At 41.0% G+C, this 13466-nt stretch overlaps 1 protein-coding gene across 8 annotated transcripts in view; it reads left to right on the top strand.

Moving 5' to 3' along the window:
• PICALM (phosphatidylinositol binding clathrin assembly protein) overlaps positions 1-13466 on the top strand; it is a 65133-nt gene that overhangs the window by 27971 nt on the left and 23696 nt on the right. For all 8 annotated transcript variants that reach the window (XM_082219277.1, XM_082219280.1, XM_082219274.1 and 5 more), the window contains exons 3-11: positions 1295-1370; positions 1956-2058; positions 4098-4191; positions 4748-4859; positions 7310-7416; positions 9446-9487; positions 10119-10204; positions 11228-11351; positions 12045-12181. In XM_082219277.1, the coding sequence (XP_082075403.1) occupies positions 1295-1370; positions 1956-2058; positions 4098-4191; positions 4748-4859; positions 7310-7416; positions 9446-9487; positions 10119-10204; positions 11228-11351; positions 12045-12181 (881 nt within the window). The remainder of the gene's footprint in view (positions 1-1294; positions 1371-1955; positions 2059-4097; positions 4192-4747; positions 4860-7309; positions 7417-9445; positions 9488-10118; positions 10205-11227; positions 11352-12044; positions 12182-13466) is intronic.

The following is a 13466-nucleotide window of genomic DNA, read 5'->3' as shown; positions in this document are numbered from 1 at the left end:
GAAAAATATAAAAACAGCAGTAAAACAAGACCTAAAATGCTCACCCAGTATATACTGGGGGCTGTGCTCCTGCTTGCATTGCTCACCAAACTCCGCACTCCCCTTTAAATCTTACCAATCCCCCGGCTGAATGAAGGGTTGCAGCCGTGAGAAAGATGGATGGTCTTCCTTTGTCCACCTTGGGTGTTTACGTTCACTTCTGTGTAGTCAGTCATTATAGGACTCAGGCAAAGGAACAAGGGGGCAGGGTGTGTGCATTAACGGCAGCCTTGGAACTCTGGGGATGTTGCTTTTGGCCCAGTTGCTTCTCCTGAGGGGTGCTCCTTTATCCTGCATGCTGCTGACTTATCTGCAATGCCTGGTATGTGGTGCAGGAGATAGCAGTGGATCCACATGCTGGCTGGCTGCCACTTCTGGCCATTTTCCCCATTGCCACAGTGCTGCTCTTGCATCCTGATCAGCTGTTTGGGATGTGGAAGCAGGAGATGATCTCCAGGCTGGCTGGGGATGAAGAAGATGGCCAGTAGCAGTGACAGCCAGCCTTGGACTGTGGATCCTTTGGGTAGACATCCCAGGGCTGGCAGACAGTGGAGCCAGCAGAGCAGGGTGGCTGCTGCATCCTGTTCCAGCTGTTTGTCTGAAGCTCAACTGGGCTGCCCACTCACTGCCTCTCATCACTCTATACTTCATATTGCCACTTGCTCTGACCAAGCAAACTGCAGCATGATGACACTATTACAAGTTAAATATAAGAAAATGAAAGAGAACACACTATGCCCACCCCAGTTAAAAGGATGAGCACAAAAATATTTGTATTCAGAACCAGCCTTACATTTCTTGAGACTGTATGCAATGTGGTTCGACTTACAAGGTGAACACCTATTTTTTACTTCCAGGATGGTATTCCTGTCTAAATAGCTCTAGCTCATCAACTTGGATAGTTCGCTTTAAAAAGCAGGCATTTGAAGTGCCTTTGGATCCGTGCGTGAGAGGCCAGCATGGGAACTGCTCTGGTTTGCTTATTTGGATTGGACAATTTGAGAAGATTTCTCTTCTGTACTCACATCATCACAGCTGAATCAATTCAGACATTACGCCAAACTGTAGTTTGAGACCCAAACTGTGCTTGCTGGGCTAATGAAAGCTGTAATTCCAAAACCTGGAGGGTATCAGATTGGGGAAACCTGGCTTATAGGCATTCTGACCTAGGTCACTCTATGTTAATGATAAGATACACAGAAAGAGCTACGTACAATTCCAGTCAAATAATCCAAAGTCTTTTTATCCCTTCTAGCGTTTTATCCAGTATCTGGCTTCCAGGAACACATTGTTTAACTTGAGCAATTTCTTGGACAAAAGTGGATTGCAAGGTAAATCATTTGGTTTGTTTCAAGTGAGTCATGACATCCTTGAAGGTGTCTTTATAGCAGCATCATTGCTTCGGGACTCAGTTATCATTCTGAAAAGTGTAACCCTTCTGGTGGAGACCTCTCCCAAGTGCTTAAAAGATATTTGGACTTCTCTATATTCTACAACAGTCTGCAGTTGAATAGTAAAATGTCCACATTCCCCCCCCCCCCAATTAACATTCATAAGGAAATTCATTAACATTCACAAGGAAATAACAGATAACACAGACATCATCTTTAGTATGCAGCTAATGAAGCTGGCCCATAAAATGATTTCTACAGTTAGAGAGTGAGATGTACAAGTTCTAATTTAGTCAAAGGAGAAATGTGGGAGAAGAGGAAGCTCAGGGCATGTCTGTGTCTAAAATCACTTGTAAATGGAAATCTGTGCTTTTAATTTATTTGATTCTCACAGTAAGTTAGATATATTTGTCCATAGGGTCCAAATGATGATCCTGTGAATTTAAATTGTTACGTTCTTAATGTTTAGTCATAAGTGTTCATGCAAAACAGGGAGCTAATTTGTTTTGTCTTTCTCTTCTTTAGGGTATGATATGTCCACATTTATCAGAAGATATAGCAGGTATTTGAATGAAAAAGCAGTTTCCTACAGACAAGTAGCTTTTGATTTCACAAAAGTAAAAAGAGGGTAAGGATTACATTGTCTGGAATAAATTTATTTTAAGGTGTAGCTTACCGTTTATAGCTTCTGTTCTAATTACTCATAAGTTTACTTAAATGTAAAAATGCAACTTCAAATGAATAATTGACCTCTAGAAGGTTAAGTCTTGCTACCAATGGAACCAAGATCTGTTTTTACACCACTGTGCTTTGTGTTCCAGCTAGGTAATGATTTGGTTCCCAGGTGTTTTTTATTCGTATGTTTTTTTAATTAGAAGGCTGTGTGCATATGTGTGTGCTTTTGGGAAAGGAAGAACTTTGCAGATCAGAGGGTTGATGTAGTGCTGATCTAAATAACTGCAGTGAGTTTTGCAGCTTCCACAAAACACATTTTGTCAAAACAGTCATATTAAATTTGACAATTAAAAGTGCCAAGTGACAAGCAAGTTTAATTAAGAAGTAATTCTGGACTTGAAGTTGGAAGCTCAATATTTTTTATTTTATTTTTAAGCTGGCAGCAAGGGCTTTTAAGTTGATGAAGGCTGAGAAAGGAAGGCAGTCTTCGAAAAGATTTTTGGATATAAAACTCTTAAAACTCAAAAGTATATACTAGAGGGGGTCAACATTATGGAGCGTATTTGAATGAGCTTTTAAATGCTGGTGTTTTGTCAAGTAGTCTGGGAGAAGAAACATTCCAAAAGCTCTTCACCAGTAGCATCTGCATTTCCATTGAAGTCCAGCCCTTTGCTCCCACCCCTGTGCCTTGTGCTATCATGCTTTTATCCTGTCTCTGCCAGGACTGCGATTGCAGTCAACTATGTGACTAGTTCTACACGCGCAAGGAAGCTTTAGATTTGTGTTATTTTAACAGCAATGATCTGTGCTGTGTGTCAAATTTCTTTTGAAACTTTGGAAAGTTTAAAAGGCAGTATGTGATATGAACATAAGAGCCTTGCTGTGTCAGACCAGATGTCAATCTAGTCCATCATAATGCTTTAACAGTTACTATTCATTGCTTTATAGGAAGTTCATAAGCATTATTACCTAAGAGCAGAGTAGATTTGAGGGGTTGAAGGGGACAGGAGGAGAAGTTCCTTTGCACAAGCAGAACAACTCACACAGTGATTTCATTGGACACCAGCTGATACAACTTGTACTGAAAGTAGTTCAAAGGTCTTGTGACTTCTGTGTTCTTGAAAATTTGAAATGACTGACGTTAAGAGTATAAAAAATAGAAAGATCAGTAGAATTCTGCTTTGCCATTTTTGTTCCTTTGAGTCTAAAATGTTTAATAGTAATGACACACCCATAAAAACTTGACGGAGACACTTAGGAACTTGGATAGCTCTTGAGTTACTCTCAACTTAGTAATGTTTCTCTTGCTTGTTGGTCTTCTTGCTTGTTTTCACAGCAAGAAGAATCATAAAATCATAGAGCTGGAAGGGATGCCAAAGGTCATTTAGTCCAACACCTGCCCCCCCATTCAATACTTTTGAGTTTTAAGAATCTCAGCTAAAGCTTCTGTGACAGATGGTCATCCAACCCCTGCTTAAAAACCTAGAGTAGGAGTGAGTTAAGTAGTTTAGCTCACAAATACAATCCATACGACTACACAATAATTTAAAATATTATAAAATGCCTTGCATATCTAAACATGAAGTTACCAATATCCAATAACTTAACATCCAAATGAAACTGCAAAGCTTGCCAGTGTTAGCACTAAGCCCCCCTTCCCCCAAACCATTTACACCTAGAGTCAAAAGGCCAGAAATCCCATGGGAGTTCTCCTTGCAGGCCCCCTCCCTCAACTCCTGGGGCTGGAAGTTGGGGCAAGACATCCAGTTTTCCCTGTTGTATTCAGACAAATTCCATGGTCTGGGCAGAGAGCAAGAGGCCTCCTATTATCCTTACCGGTCTGGCCTATTGCTTTTATGCATGCACGTAGGTTGCAGGGGCAGGGAAAAGGGGAGGGAGAAGAGCAGAACACCCTGTGTCAGCCATCTCTGTGTGCATCATGCCAAATATGTTTTGCTTACTGATGTGCTTCTCACTTCTCCTTTGTCTTAGTGCTGATGGAGTCATGAGGACTATGAATACTGAGAAACTCCTAAAAACAGTACCAATAATACAAAACCAGATGGATGCACTTCTTGATTTCAATGTAAGTGTTTTAGTTACGGCATCGATAAAGACTAGACTACCTACTCCTGGTTTCATAAAACACTACCTCCTAATGCCTTATAAATGCCCTGTTTATATTTCTGCCCTTTCTGGATAAAGGTAGTGAAAAAAATGTTAGTCTCCTATGAGGAAGGAAATGTTTGGTTCTAATATGTGTTGGTGATGCAAACGGTAATTTTTCTGAGTTGGCAAATGCTAAATATCTTAAACTATATGTTCTCTTGGGAGCGATGTTCTGATAGGAACCGAGAGCACCAACTACAGGAGCAACTTTCCCCAGCACCTGCGTGGCAATTGGGGGTCACTGGCACACACCCTTGTCGTTTGGAAAGCCGCTTGCATGTTTTTAAGACTTGTGCAACTGCTGCAGAGTTCCCAAAGCCAACGAGAGCCTTTATTTCACCAGGTTGTCATGTCACAAATTTATAGTGCACAATGTCAAAAGGCAAGACCGATCTTTTCCCTCCATACTGAAGACAGGAGATAGCTGTGGATGTTTTTTCAAATTGAACTAACTTCTTTCTTCTCACCGGCAGGTCAACAGCAATGAACTTACAAATGGTGTAATTAATGCTGCCTTCATGCTTCTCTTCAAAGATGCCATTAGACTCTTTGCAGCGTATAATGAAGGGATTATTAACCTGTTGGGTAAATACTACTTTTTTTACATCTCTTCATTGTACTTAGTAGGCAAGACAGTGATCTTTGTTTTGAATTCCTGCAAGACAATTTTAAACTGCCTTAAAGAGCTGCTTCTCTTTACATGTAAACAGAAATATGTAGGTGCCTAAACGCAAGCTAGTCTGGATTATTTTTGGCATGAAAAATGACTTGCTTGAACTATAATTTTCTTGTCCAGCTACCACACAACCAATCTGCAAAGCTGACAATTTTCTCTTTGGATCTTAGGGAAGGTGACAATTTTGTTAACTAATTTAGCTTTTGGCACTCTCTCTTTAGGGCGGCTTTCATAAGTGGAATTTGTGGGTTGGAATACTTTACACTTCCTCATGGAGAGCTGCCATACCTCCAGAGGAGAGTGGAGTCGGCTAGGCATTCCTTTCTGCTTCTGAATAGGGTTTGTCCCGCATACAATGTGAAGAGGAAATGCTGGAGTTGATACGGGAAAGTTAGTGTGTGGCAGTCATATATGCATTTGTACAAATAAACAATGAATCCTGTTAGGCATGGGTAGGCAACTCTTTTAGTATGCTCCTGCTTCTCTTTAATGGCATCCCAAGCAGCAGAAATATAGCAACTGAAGCACTTAATCTTTGAAGGTAAAAATGTTTCACCTGAAGTATTTCCAGCTTTCAGGCTGCAGTTGAAAAGGACTGGGGCAGTCAACAAGAGCAACAATGGGAAAGAGCTATTTTCTTCGTGCTATAATTTGTGGGCTTCTCAGAGACAGTTGTTTAGCTGCTGTTGGAAATAGGATGCTAGGCTAGATGGACCTTGGGTTTGATTCGGCAGGGCTGTTCTTAGATTCTTGACGCAATGTATCTGCAACAAGATTAGTGCATGGTACGGTATGGCCCAGTTGTGCCATTATTATTATATTTACTTTGATATACAGTATGTACCTACCTGCTAAATCTTTATGCATTGGGTTGTCCATACAGGAATGAAAGTTGAGCCAGTAAAAAAGTTGAAGGTACTTACTAGTACTTGGTAGGCCACTGTGGTTCTCATGGATTGCTTATAACATGAATGGTTGCTGTAAAGTAAAATGAGGATTGTGGTGCAGCATGCAGCAGAACATGCTCATTCACAACATTAGAATAACTTTGGGATTTTGTTTTGGGTTATATTTTGTTGAGGAAAATTTTCCTAGTTTGCCTGTCCCTTCTACACCATGTTGAATATTTAATTTCTATCTGAAATCATAATCATTGTGAGAGGGGGTGGTTATTGTTTTGTTTTAGTTTTATGTACTCTCTGGGTTTTTCCCGCCTTTATATGCTGTGAATCACCCTGAAATATTTGGATAAAGCTTGGTATACTACTACTATACAACAAATGCTGACAAACTCCTGCCAAATAGGTGAAAGTAAAAGTAAATAAATCCCAAAGTGTGTGGATGTAAATAAATAAACTTGATTGAGTTTAGTCTGTGAAGACTGAAAATTTCATTCAGTAACTCCGCAATTTTGACACTCACTAGATTTGCACAAGATTAATACCATTCCCTTCGGGCTGTTGACACCCTCTATTTTGTGCATTCACTGTAAAATAGATTTCTGGACTGAAGGAGTCACATTGCAATCACTTTTTGGTGTCTGGTTTTCTGGCTGCTCCAGGGAAATGGTCCCCGTTAACAAAATCAGGCTTGATAAGAGGAGTTGTTCTTTAGTGCAAATTCTTAACATGCTGTCGTTCTTCAGTAATATGTCTAGAGTGACTTAAATACAGCCTTTGCAAATGCAGGGTTTTACTTTCTAACTATAACCATAGACTTATGATTCTAACTTTTACTTCAGTCTGAGAACTTGAGGCTTCCTTCTATGTCTTACTTTGAAACTGCTGTTCCTGCACCTTATCTCCAGCTCTTGAGCCTAAACATAAACACATGATAGAGTGAAGAAGAGCTTGGTGAAGGGTGAAGGTTATCCATTTGCTTGGCAAACACCTCTGATCTTTGTGACTGGTTTACTCATTTGGCTGGTTTGGATATTAGGGTGAGCCATAGCTGAGGTTGGCAAAAATGAACTTAGCCCAAGCTTGCACACTCACCCCCCCTCCAAAAAAAAGAAAAAATGAGCTTGGCTGCACTGAGAACTTTAGAAGCTTTTGCTTCAATTTCAGATTAACTGCAGTTTGTCATGCTGTCCAAGTTGGGGGTTTTTCACTAAACATAGTTAAGATTAACAACAGTTGAGGGTTTTGGGTGACACACCGAACTGCAATTAATCAAAAAATTAAGCAAGCTTCAAATCTCCTTGTGGCTGCACCAGAGGAGGGGGTAATGTGCAAACCAAGGAGGTGGCTAGGGTAATTCTTGTAATGGGTTTAGCATTTTGTTTAAATGACATCAGCACTATTAAACTGTAAACAAACACACTGATGACTCTTATTTTTTAAATTCTCTTATTTTGTAGAAAAATACTTTGACATGAAAAAGAATCAATGCAAAGAAGGCCTTGACATATATAAGAAGTTTCTGACTAGAATGACAAGGATTTCTGAGTTTCTCAAAGTTGCAGAGGTAAAACTTACTGGTCCATCGAGTTCTGTCATCATTCAAAATGACTAGATGCTATTAATGAGAGTTTTATGGAGATCAAATGGTGATCAATATTTTTGAGCTAGAATGCTTAAAGTGAGCTGAAGACCCATCCACACTAACTTAGGGTGCAGGGAGAATATTGGTTCATTCAGAGCTGCCTAGGAGATCGATCATATGACACCAAGTAATGTGTGTGAATGAATCAGCCTTGTGGTGGTGTACACCCAAGTATTTTGAGCTGTTACATATAGAATGGGAGGATGGCAATCCTGCACAAGTTTCATCCCTGCATGCCTTTCTTAGATAATTCCTCACATGGAAAAAAGTATACTCATGTTTTGGGGTGGAGAATTGTTCCATCTTGCATTAACTTAATATGTGTAATGCTATTTCTAAGCTTCAGTGACAATGAATGGGTTTTGAAGGGACACATGGGATATTTTGGATTTGAAGAAGAAGAAGAGTTTGGATTTGATATCCCGCCTTTCACTCCCCTTCAGGAGTCTCAAAGCGGCTAACAATCTCCTTTCCCTTCCTCCCCCACAACAAACACCCTGTGAGGTGAGTGGGGCTGAGAGACTTCACAGAAGTGTGACTGGCCCAAGGTCACCCAGCAGCTGCATGTGGAGGAGCGGAGACGCGAACCCGGTTTCCCAGATTACGTGACTACCGCTCTTAACCACTACACCACACTGGGGAGAAGAGGGTCTATATTAGGGGTTGTAAGCCTATAGTCCACCTCAGGCCCACAAAGCATATTGAAATGCTAGCCCACAGCATATTGGGTGGTAACTTTTCTCCTCCTGTGCCAACACTGTTAGCATGTTAAAGCACTCTAGAAACGAGGGAATGCTCCTTCCTGTTTCTGCAGTACTTTGACCTACTAGCAGTGGTGACATGCAAAAGGATGAAACTTTAGCTATTCCCACTTTTTGTTTTGGCTGTGCCCACTGCTGGCATGCAGCCCTTTAGAGGGTTGCCAACAATAAATGCTGCCCTCAGACCAAAGAAGGTTAGTCATTCTTGGACTATATCTATTGTGATATCCAGCTCTCCCCATCCCCTAAAAAAACCTCAAAAGCATTTGCTGGCAAGGGTTGTATATGCGTCCTCACACCACCTGGGACAAGAAGTTGAGCTTGGAGCTCTCTCCCCTTCCCCATAATAACACTGCAGATGGGGATAAAATGACCTTTCCACTTGCTTTTTTCCTGGGCCCCTCTGCCTCCCATTAACCACAGCTGTAGAAGAAGCCTCAGTCTATTTCTGCAACTAAGGTGCAGTGCGTGGTGAGTTGGGTCACAGAGAATGTTCTGAGCTCAGTCTCACATGCACCCTCCGACACACACATTCAGCTCATTGCATTGGGGAAAGAATGAGTGGCAAAGGTTCTCATAAGTTCTCTGCTCTGCTCCCTGTTTCCTGCTGCAGTTTTTTGTAAGTTGCTCTTAATGTAAAGGTGCAGTCTTGATGGCAGCAGCAAAGGGGTGTGCACAAGCTTGCAATTTGACCAGGATTGTAGTTCCAAGGATACAAACAGCCATCAGGAGTCCAACAGGAAACCTGTTTTATTAGCATTAACTTGACTTATTCCATTGCTGAAATAAACTATACTGTAAACAAAAGGCCATTCCTAGTAACTCTGGTCAGGATAGATTTTGATCACTTACTCTTCAGAAAAGAGGCTCTTCATCCCCTTCTATAGCATATGACACAAAAAGTGAAGGACTGCAGAGCTGGTAAAATCTGCACGTGTTTTTGGCAACATCATTAAAAATGACCTTGGCTGCTTTGGGCGTTATTGATAATATACCGTTGACACACTAAAGTAAGCAAGTTTATATTTTTCTTTACAGGTTGTTTTCTTTTTCTTGAGTGATACGATCCTTCATAGTGTGTAGAACAGCCTTTTTTCCCTTTTATGTTACCTTCATTGTGCTTTCTTCATCCTGTCTTTAGCCAAACATGGTTAAGGCCTATATCTTATTAAATCTATTTGTTGTTACAGCAAGTGGGGATAGACAGAGGAGACATACCAGATCTTTCTCAGGTAGATGATTTTATGCATTTGTCATGCATGTCCGTTTGGCCTTTCATAATCAGAAGACCTTGGTGTAATCACTAATGCTTTAATTGGTTGTTAAATTGGAGGGTTTTTTTAAAAAATGGGGTTTGAATCTGTTGTTGGTTCCATCGTCAGTTGCTCTGTTTCAAAGCTAATGATCCTTGCTAAACTACTATACTTTGAAGCAGTAGATTGCTAAATTTTTTAATTAGTTTAAATTCTGCAATACAGGTGCAGCTGTCTATATAAGCATTTGCACCCAAAATACTAATTTACGTTGGCAAAGATTAATAGTGCATTAACATGTTTATGTGGCTTAGTAGCTGCTTTCAAGTTTTACCCTTGGAACATAGAGTGACTACTCATTCATGAATGTGCCATTTTTTCCTTGTGCTGTCCTTTTGTATTTCTCTTCAATGCATGGGTGGTTGTTGTTTTTTTAAAATGAGCAATCTAGGGCCATGTGTACCATGCAGCATTTTAAATAAAATTTCGGTGATGGTGCTGTTAAGAGCTGCTGCCTGTATTTACCTGCTTATTGTTGAATTCTTTGCGACTGGAGGACCTGACATTTTTTGCTTTTAATTTCTCAAAGGCTACTGATTTTCTTTTGTAGGCACCAAGCAGCCTTCTTGATGCATTGGAACAGCACTTAGCCTCCTTAGAAGGAAAGAAAATCAAAGACTCTACTGCTGCAAGCAGGCATGTTTTAAATTCTCCTTGTAGTTGGCACCATATGTTGGGCAATGCTTGAATATTCCTCAAATATGCTTCACATGTGTCCTTATTTGTAAAAATCAAAAGAATGTTACTTGTTCAGGTGTTCTTATCTGGGTGCAGTCATGGTAACACAACACCCTCTGTTATTTCCAAATATGAACATTTCCTACGTGGCCATTTACGTTTTCCAAAACATCAAATATAAATGTAATAGGTGATGTAATTAACACCAGTTGATTTCAGCAAATCTAAAGTGTAATAGTTTGAGTTTCAAGCTGGGACTTGGGAGACCAAGATTCAGCCAGGGTTCAAATCCCTGGGTGACCTTGACCAGTCAGTCTTTCAGCCTAACCTGCCTCACTGGGTTGCTAGCATAAGAAGAGGGAGGGAGAACCATGCATGCCACCTTGAGCTCATTGGAAGGCAAGGCAGGATATGCTGCATGACTTGGCTGGATGCAGCCTGCAACTGCTAGAAGAACTCAACCTGCTTATCTCTGCAAACCAACCACAACAGCAGTGCAGAAGGTTGTGGCAGCAGCTTTCTCTTGCCTTTGTCACCAATATAGCATTGGTCACACACTTTGAAATGAACTGATATAGCTTCTAGACTTCAGGACCAGTAAGGAAAATGCATGTGACTGAAGTGGTGTCTAACAGCGCTATGTCATTTTATCTCTCGGAAGTCCTAGAGATTGTGTGCTGCTTTGACTTTGTTTGTACAATCAGGCCAAGTGGGGCACATTCCATTGTGAATAAACTGAATCCTGAAATAGACGGAGCATGGCTGACTTCAAGTGTTTCCATCAAATTGCCCTTCCATCAAATATGTACAATCGGTACAGAAACACAGGCAAAATCTGCTTCCCAGGGCTAAGTCTACAAAAGAAAAAAGAGTCTTGTATGTTTATAGGTTGGGAAAAAACAAAGCGGAGCTCTGTTGAGCATCTTTCTCTGTTGTGTCGTCTGTATAACTGCCAGGTTTCCTTCTGTCAACTTTTCCTAGGGCTACCACTCTTTCCAATGCAGTCTCCTCCCTCGCAAGCACCGGCCTGTCGCTCACCAAAGTAGATGAAAGGGAAAAACAAGCCGCACTAGAGGAAGAGCAGGCACGTTTAAAAGCTTTAAAGGTGGGCATGATTTTTCCTTTGTACTGAGTGTGATATATAGGCTGCCTAATGGTTGCACAGCAAGTATGAGGGACCTCAAAGCTCTCTGTCTAGCTCTGAACTCTGCCATCCCCTCCAGGACACACCCTTCGCTTGCCTTGCTCTGCATCCTCCCCTATTGCTTGTGCTTCTGAACTATGATAATACCTCTTGCTTGCCTGGATAGAGGGAGCTGTATGTCTGACCACACTCACCACTGTATGGAAAAAGATTTCCCACCCTTAGTATATACAGTGTTCAAAGACGAAAAAGCAGGCTGTGTATATAAAACAGTGGGTCACAGTTGACAAGGATGGCTTGTTCACATTCATTTAAAAGCTGCCTATGAATACTTGGGTGGTTGGAACAAGCTTTCTGTCTCCCAAAAGTTGGGGGCTATATATATGAAATTAGGAGTAGAATATAGGATTATTATTTTCAAAGCCTTTAGCCTGAATTTTTTGTATACTGGACTACTGGGTCACACAGAGAACCATTTATAAGAAAATGTAAAACCACAACAATGTACACTGTTGCTCATTTGTAGTTTGCCTGCCCCCTTTTAGAGGTCTTAATAGAGCTATTTGATGGCTTTGTTCTGCTTAACTTTATCAACTGCCTAAGCAAAAAAAAAAAAAACCTTTGTTTTTAAAAATTGTCTTTATTTCCCATCAGGAACAACGTCTAAAAGAACTTGCAAAGAAACCTCATAACTCCTTAACAACAGCCTCCTCTCCTGTGTCTAATGCAGCAGGAAGCATAATGACTACACCAGCCATTGACATGTTTTCCACACCTAGTTCTTCAAACAGGTATGCCCTTGATATATGCCAGAACTGCTCATAATTGGGGGGGGGGATGCTTCTAGGCAGAGTACATCCTTAAAATGAGACTGTTCTGTAGATTTTATTTATTGTGTAGTGCTTTGGCTTTGACATAAGCTAACCGTAAGGTTTGTTTATCTAGTGCCAAGGGAGAATAAGCCAAACATCCTGGTTAAATGTATAAGAAAGGCAGTGATGCTTGAATGCTTAAGTATGCAACTGCTCAGGGCACTCTTGCGTTATCAGGAAAGAGTAGAACTATGCTGCAATTTGTAGGGTTTTTTTCAGTGGTCCAGAGCTACATCTTTTTAACAGTGTCACAACCTTCATTCAATACCTCTGAGCCTGTCAGTATAAACTGTCCTATGCAATTAAAGATCCTTAGGATTTTGGATTTTTTGTTTTTGCATTAAACAGGTTATGGGCAGGGGTTAACAATATTCAGTGCACACTGCTGATCCAGCATTGATGATCTACAAAAGTATGGGACGCTCCATTGTGCAAACAAACATGTATTCTCTAGATCAGTGCTTCTCAAGCTATCTGATGTGGTGGACCACCAGGGACTGTTACCATATTTGGTCCCTTTAGCTTCCCATCTAACCTGGGTTGTGGTGGTCACTGGGGATTGGCAGCTGATGGGGCATGGACTGGCACCAGTCTGTGGACCACCACTTTGAGTAGCACTGCTCCAAACTCTATAAAGCCTCTCAAAAAGATGTAAAACTGGAGTTTTAATATGAAATTGATTGCAGTGAAAAGCACTGTGTGTTCTGGTGCCACATGGATACCATCACCAGCAATTGTGGACTTGACCTATGAGCACTGCTTTGTTATAGAAGTGCTGGAGGAGAACAGTACAACAGTCAGTGTACTGTTGATGCAGTCTGATACCCAGAATGGTTTGCGTGGTGGGACCTCACTATATGACTGTGTGCACTGTTGCTTTGACTCTAGGCAGCAAAAATAAACATGAGTTTAGCCCAACCAAATGAATGCTTCATTACATCTGCATTTCTGCAAACTGCAAAACTTGCAGCATAGCCTTTAAAAACAGAAGAATCATTGGCAAATGAAACCTCCTAAGTATCTGTGTGAATCTCCCACTTGTGCTATATATTCAGTGCAACTAGTAGGAGCAATAAACCTGTGCTAGCATGTGAAGAACCACACAACTAATTTGATGAGCCCAGGGAGTCATTGTGCTTTTGTCACTCCAATGGTATGCCTCCCTCCTTCCAAATAATACCTTACAGCAGGCTGCCTTTGATAC

The sequence above is a fragment of the Podarcis vaucheri genome (assembly GCF_965113315.1).
Source record: "Podarcis vaucheri genome assembly, chromosome: 4".
NCBI lineage: Eukaryota > Metazoa > Chordata > Lepidosauria > Squamata > Lacertidae > Podarcis > Podarcis vaucheri.
Note: the sequence above shows the minus strand (reverse complement) of the source record. Positions and strands in the feature narration are given on the sequence as shown.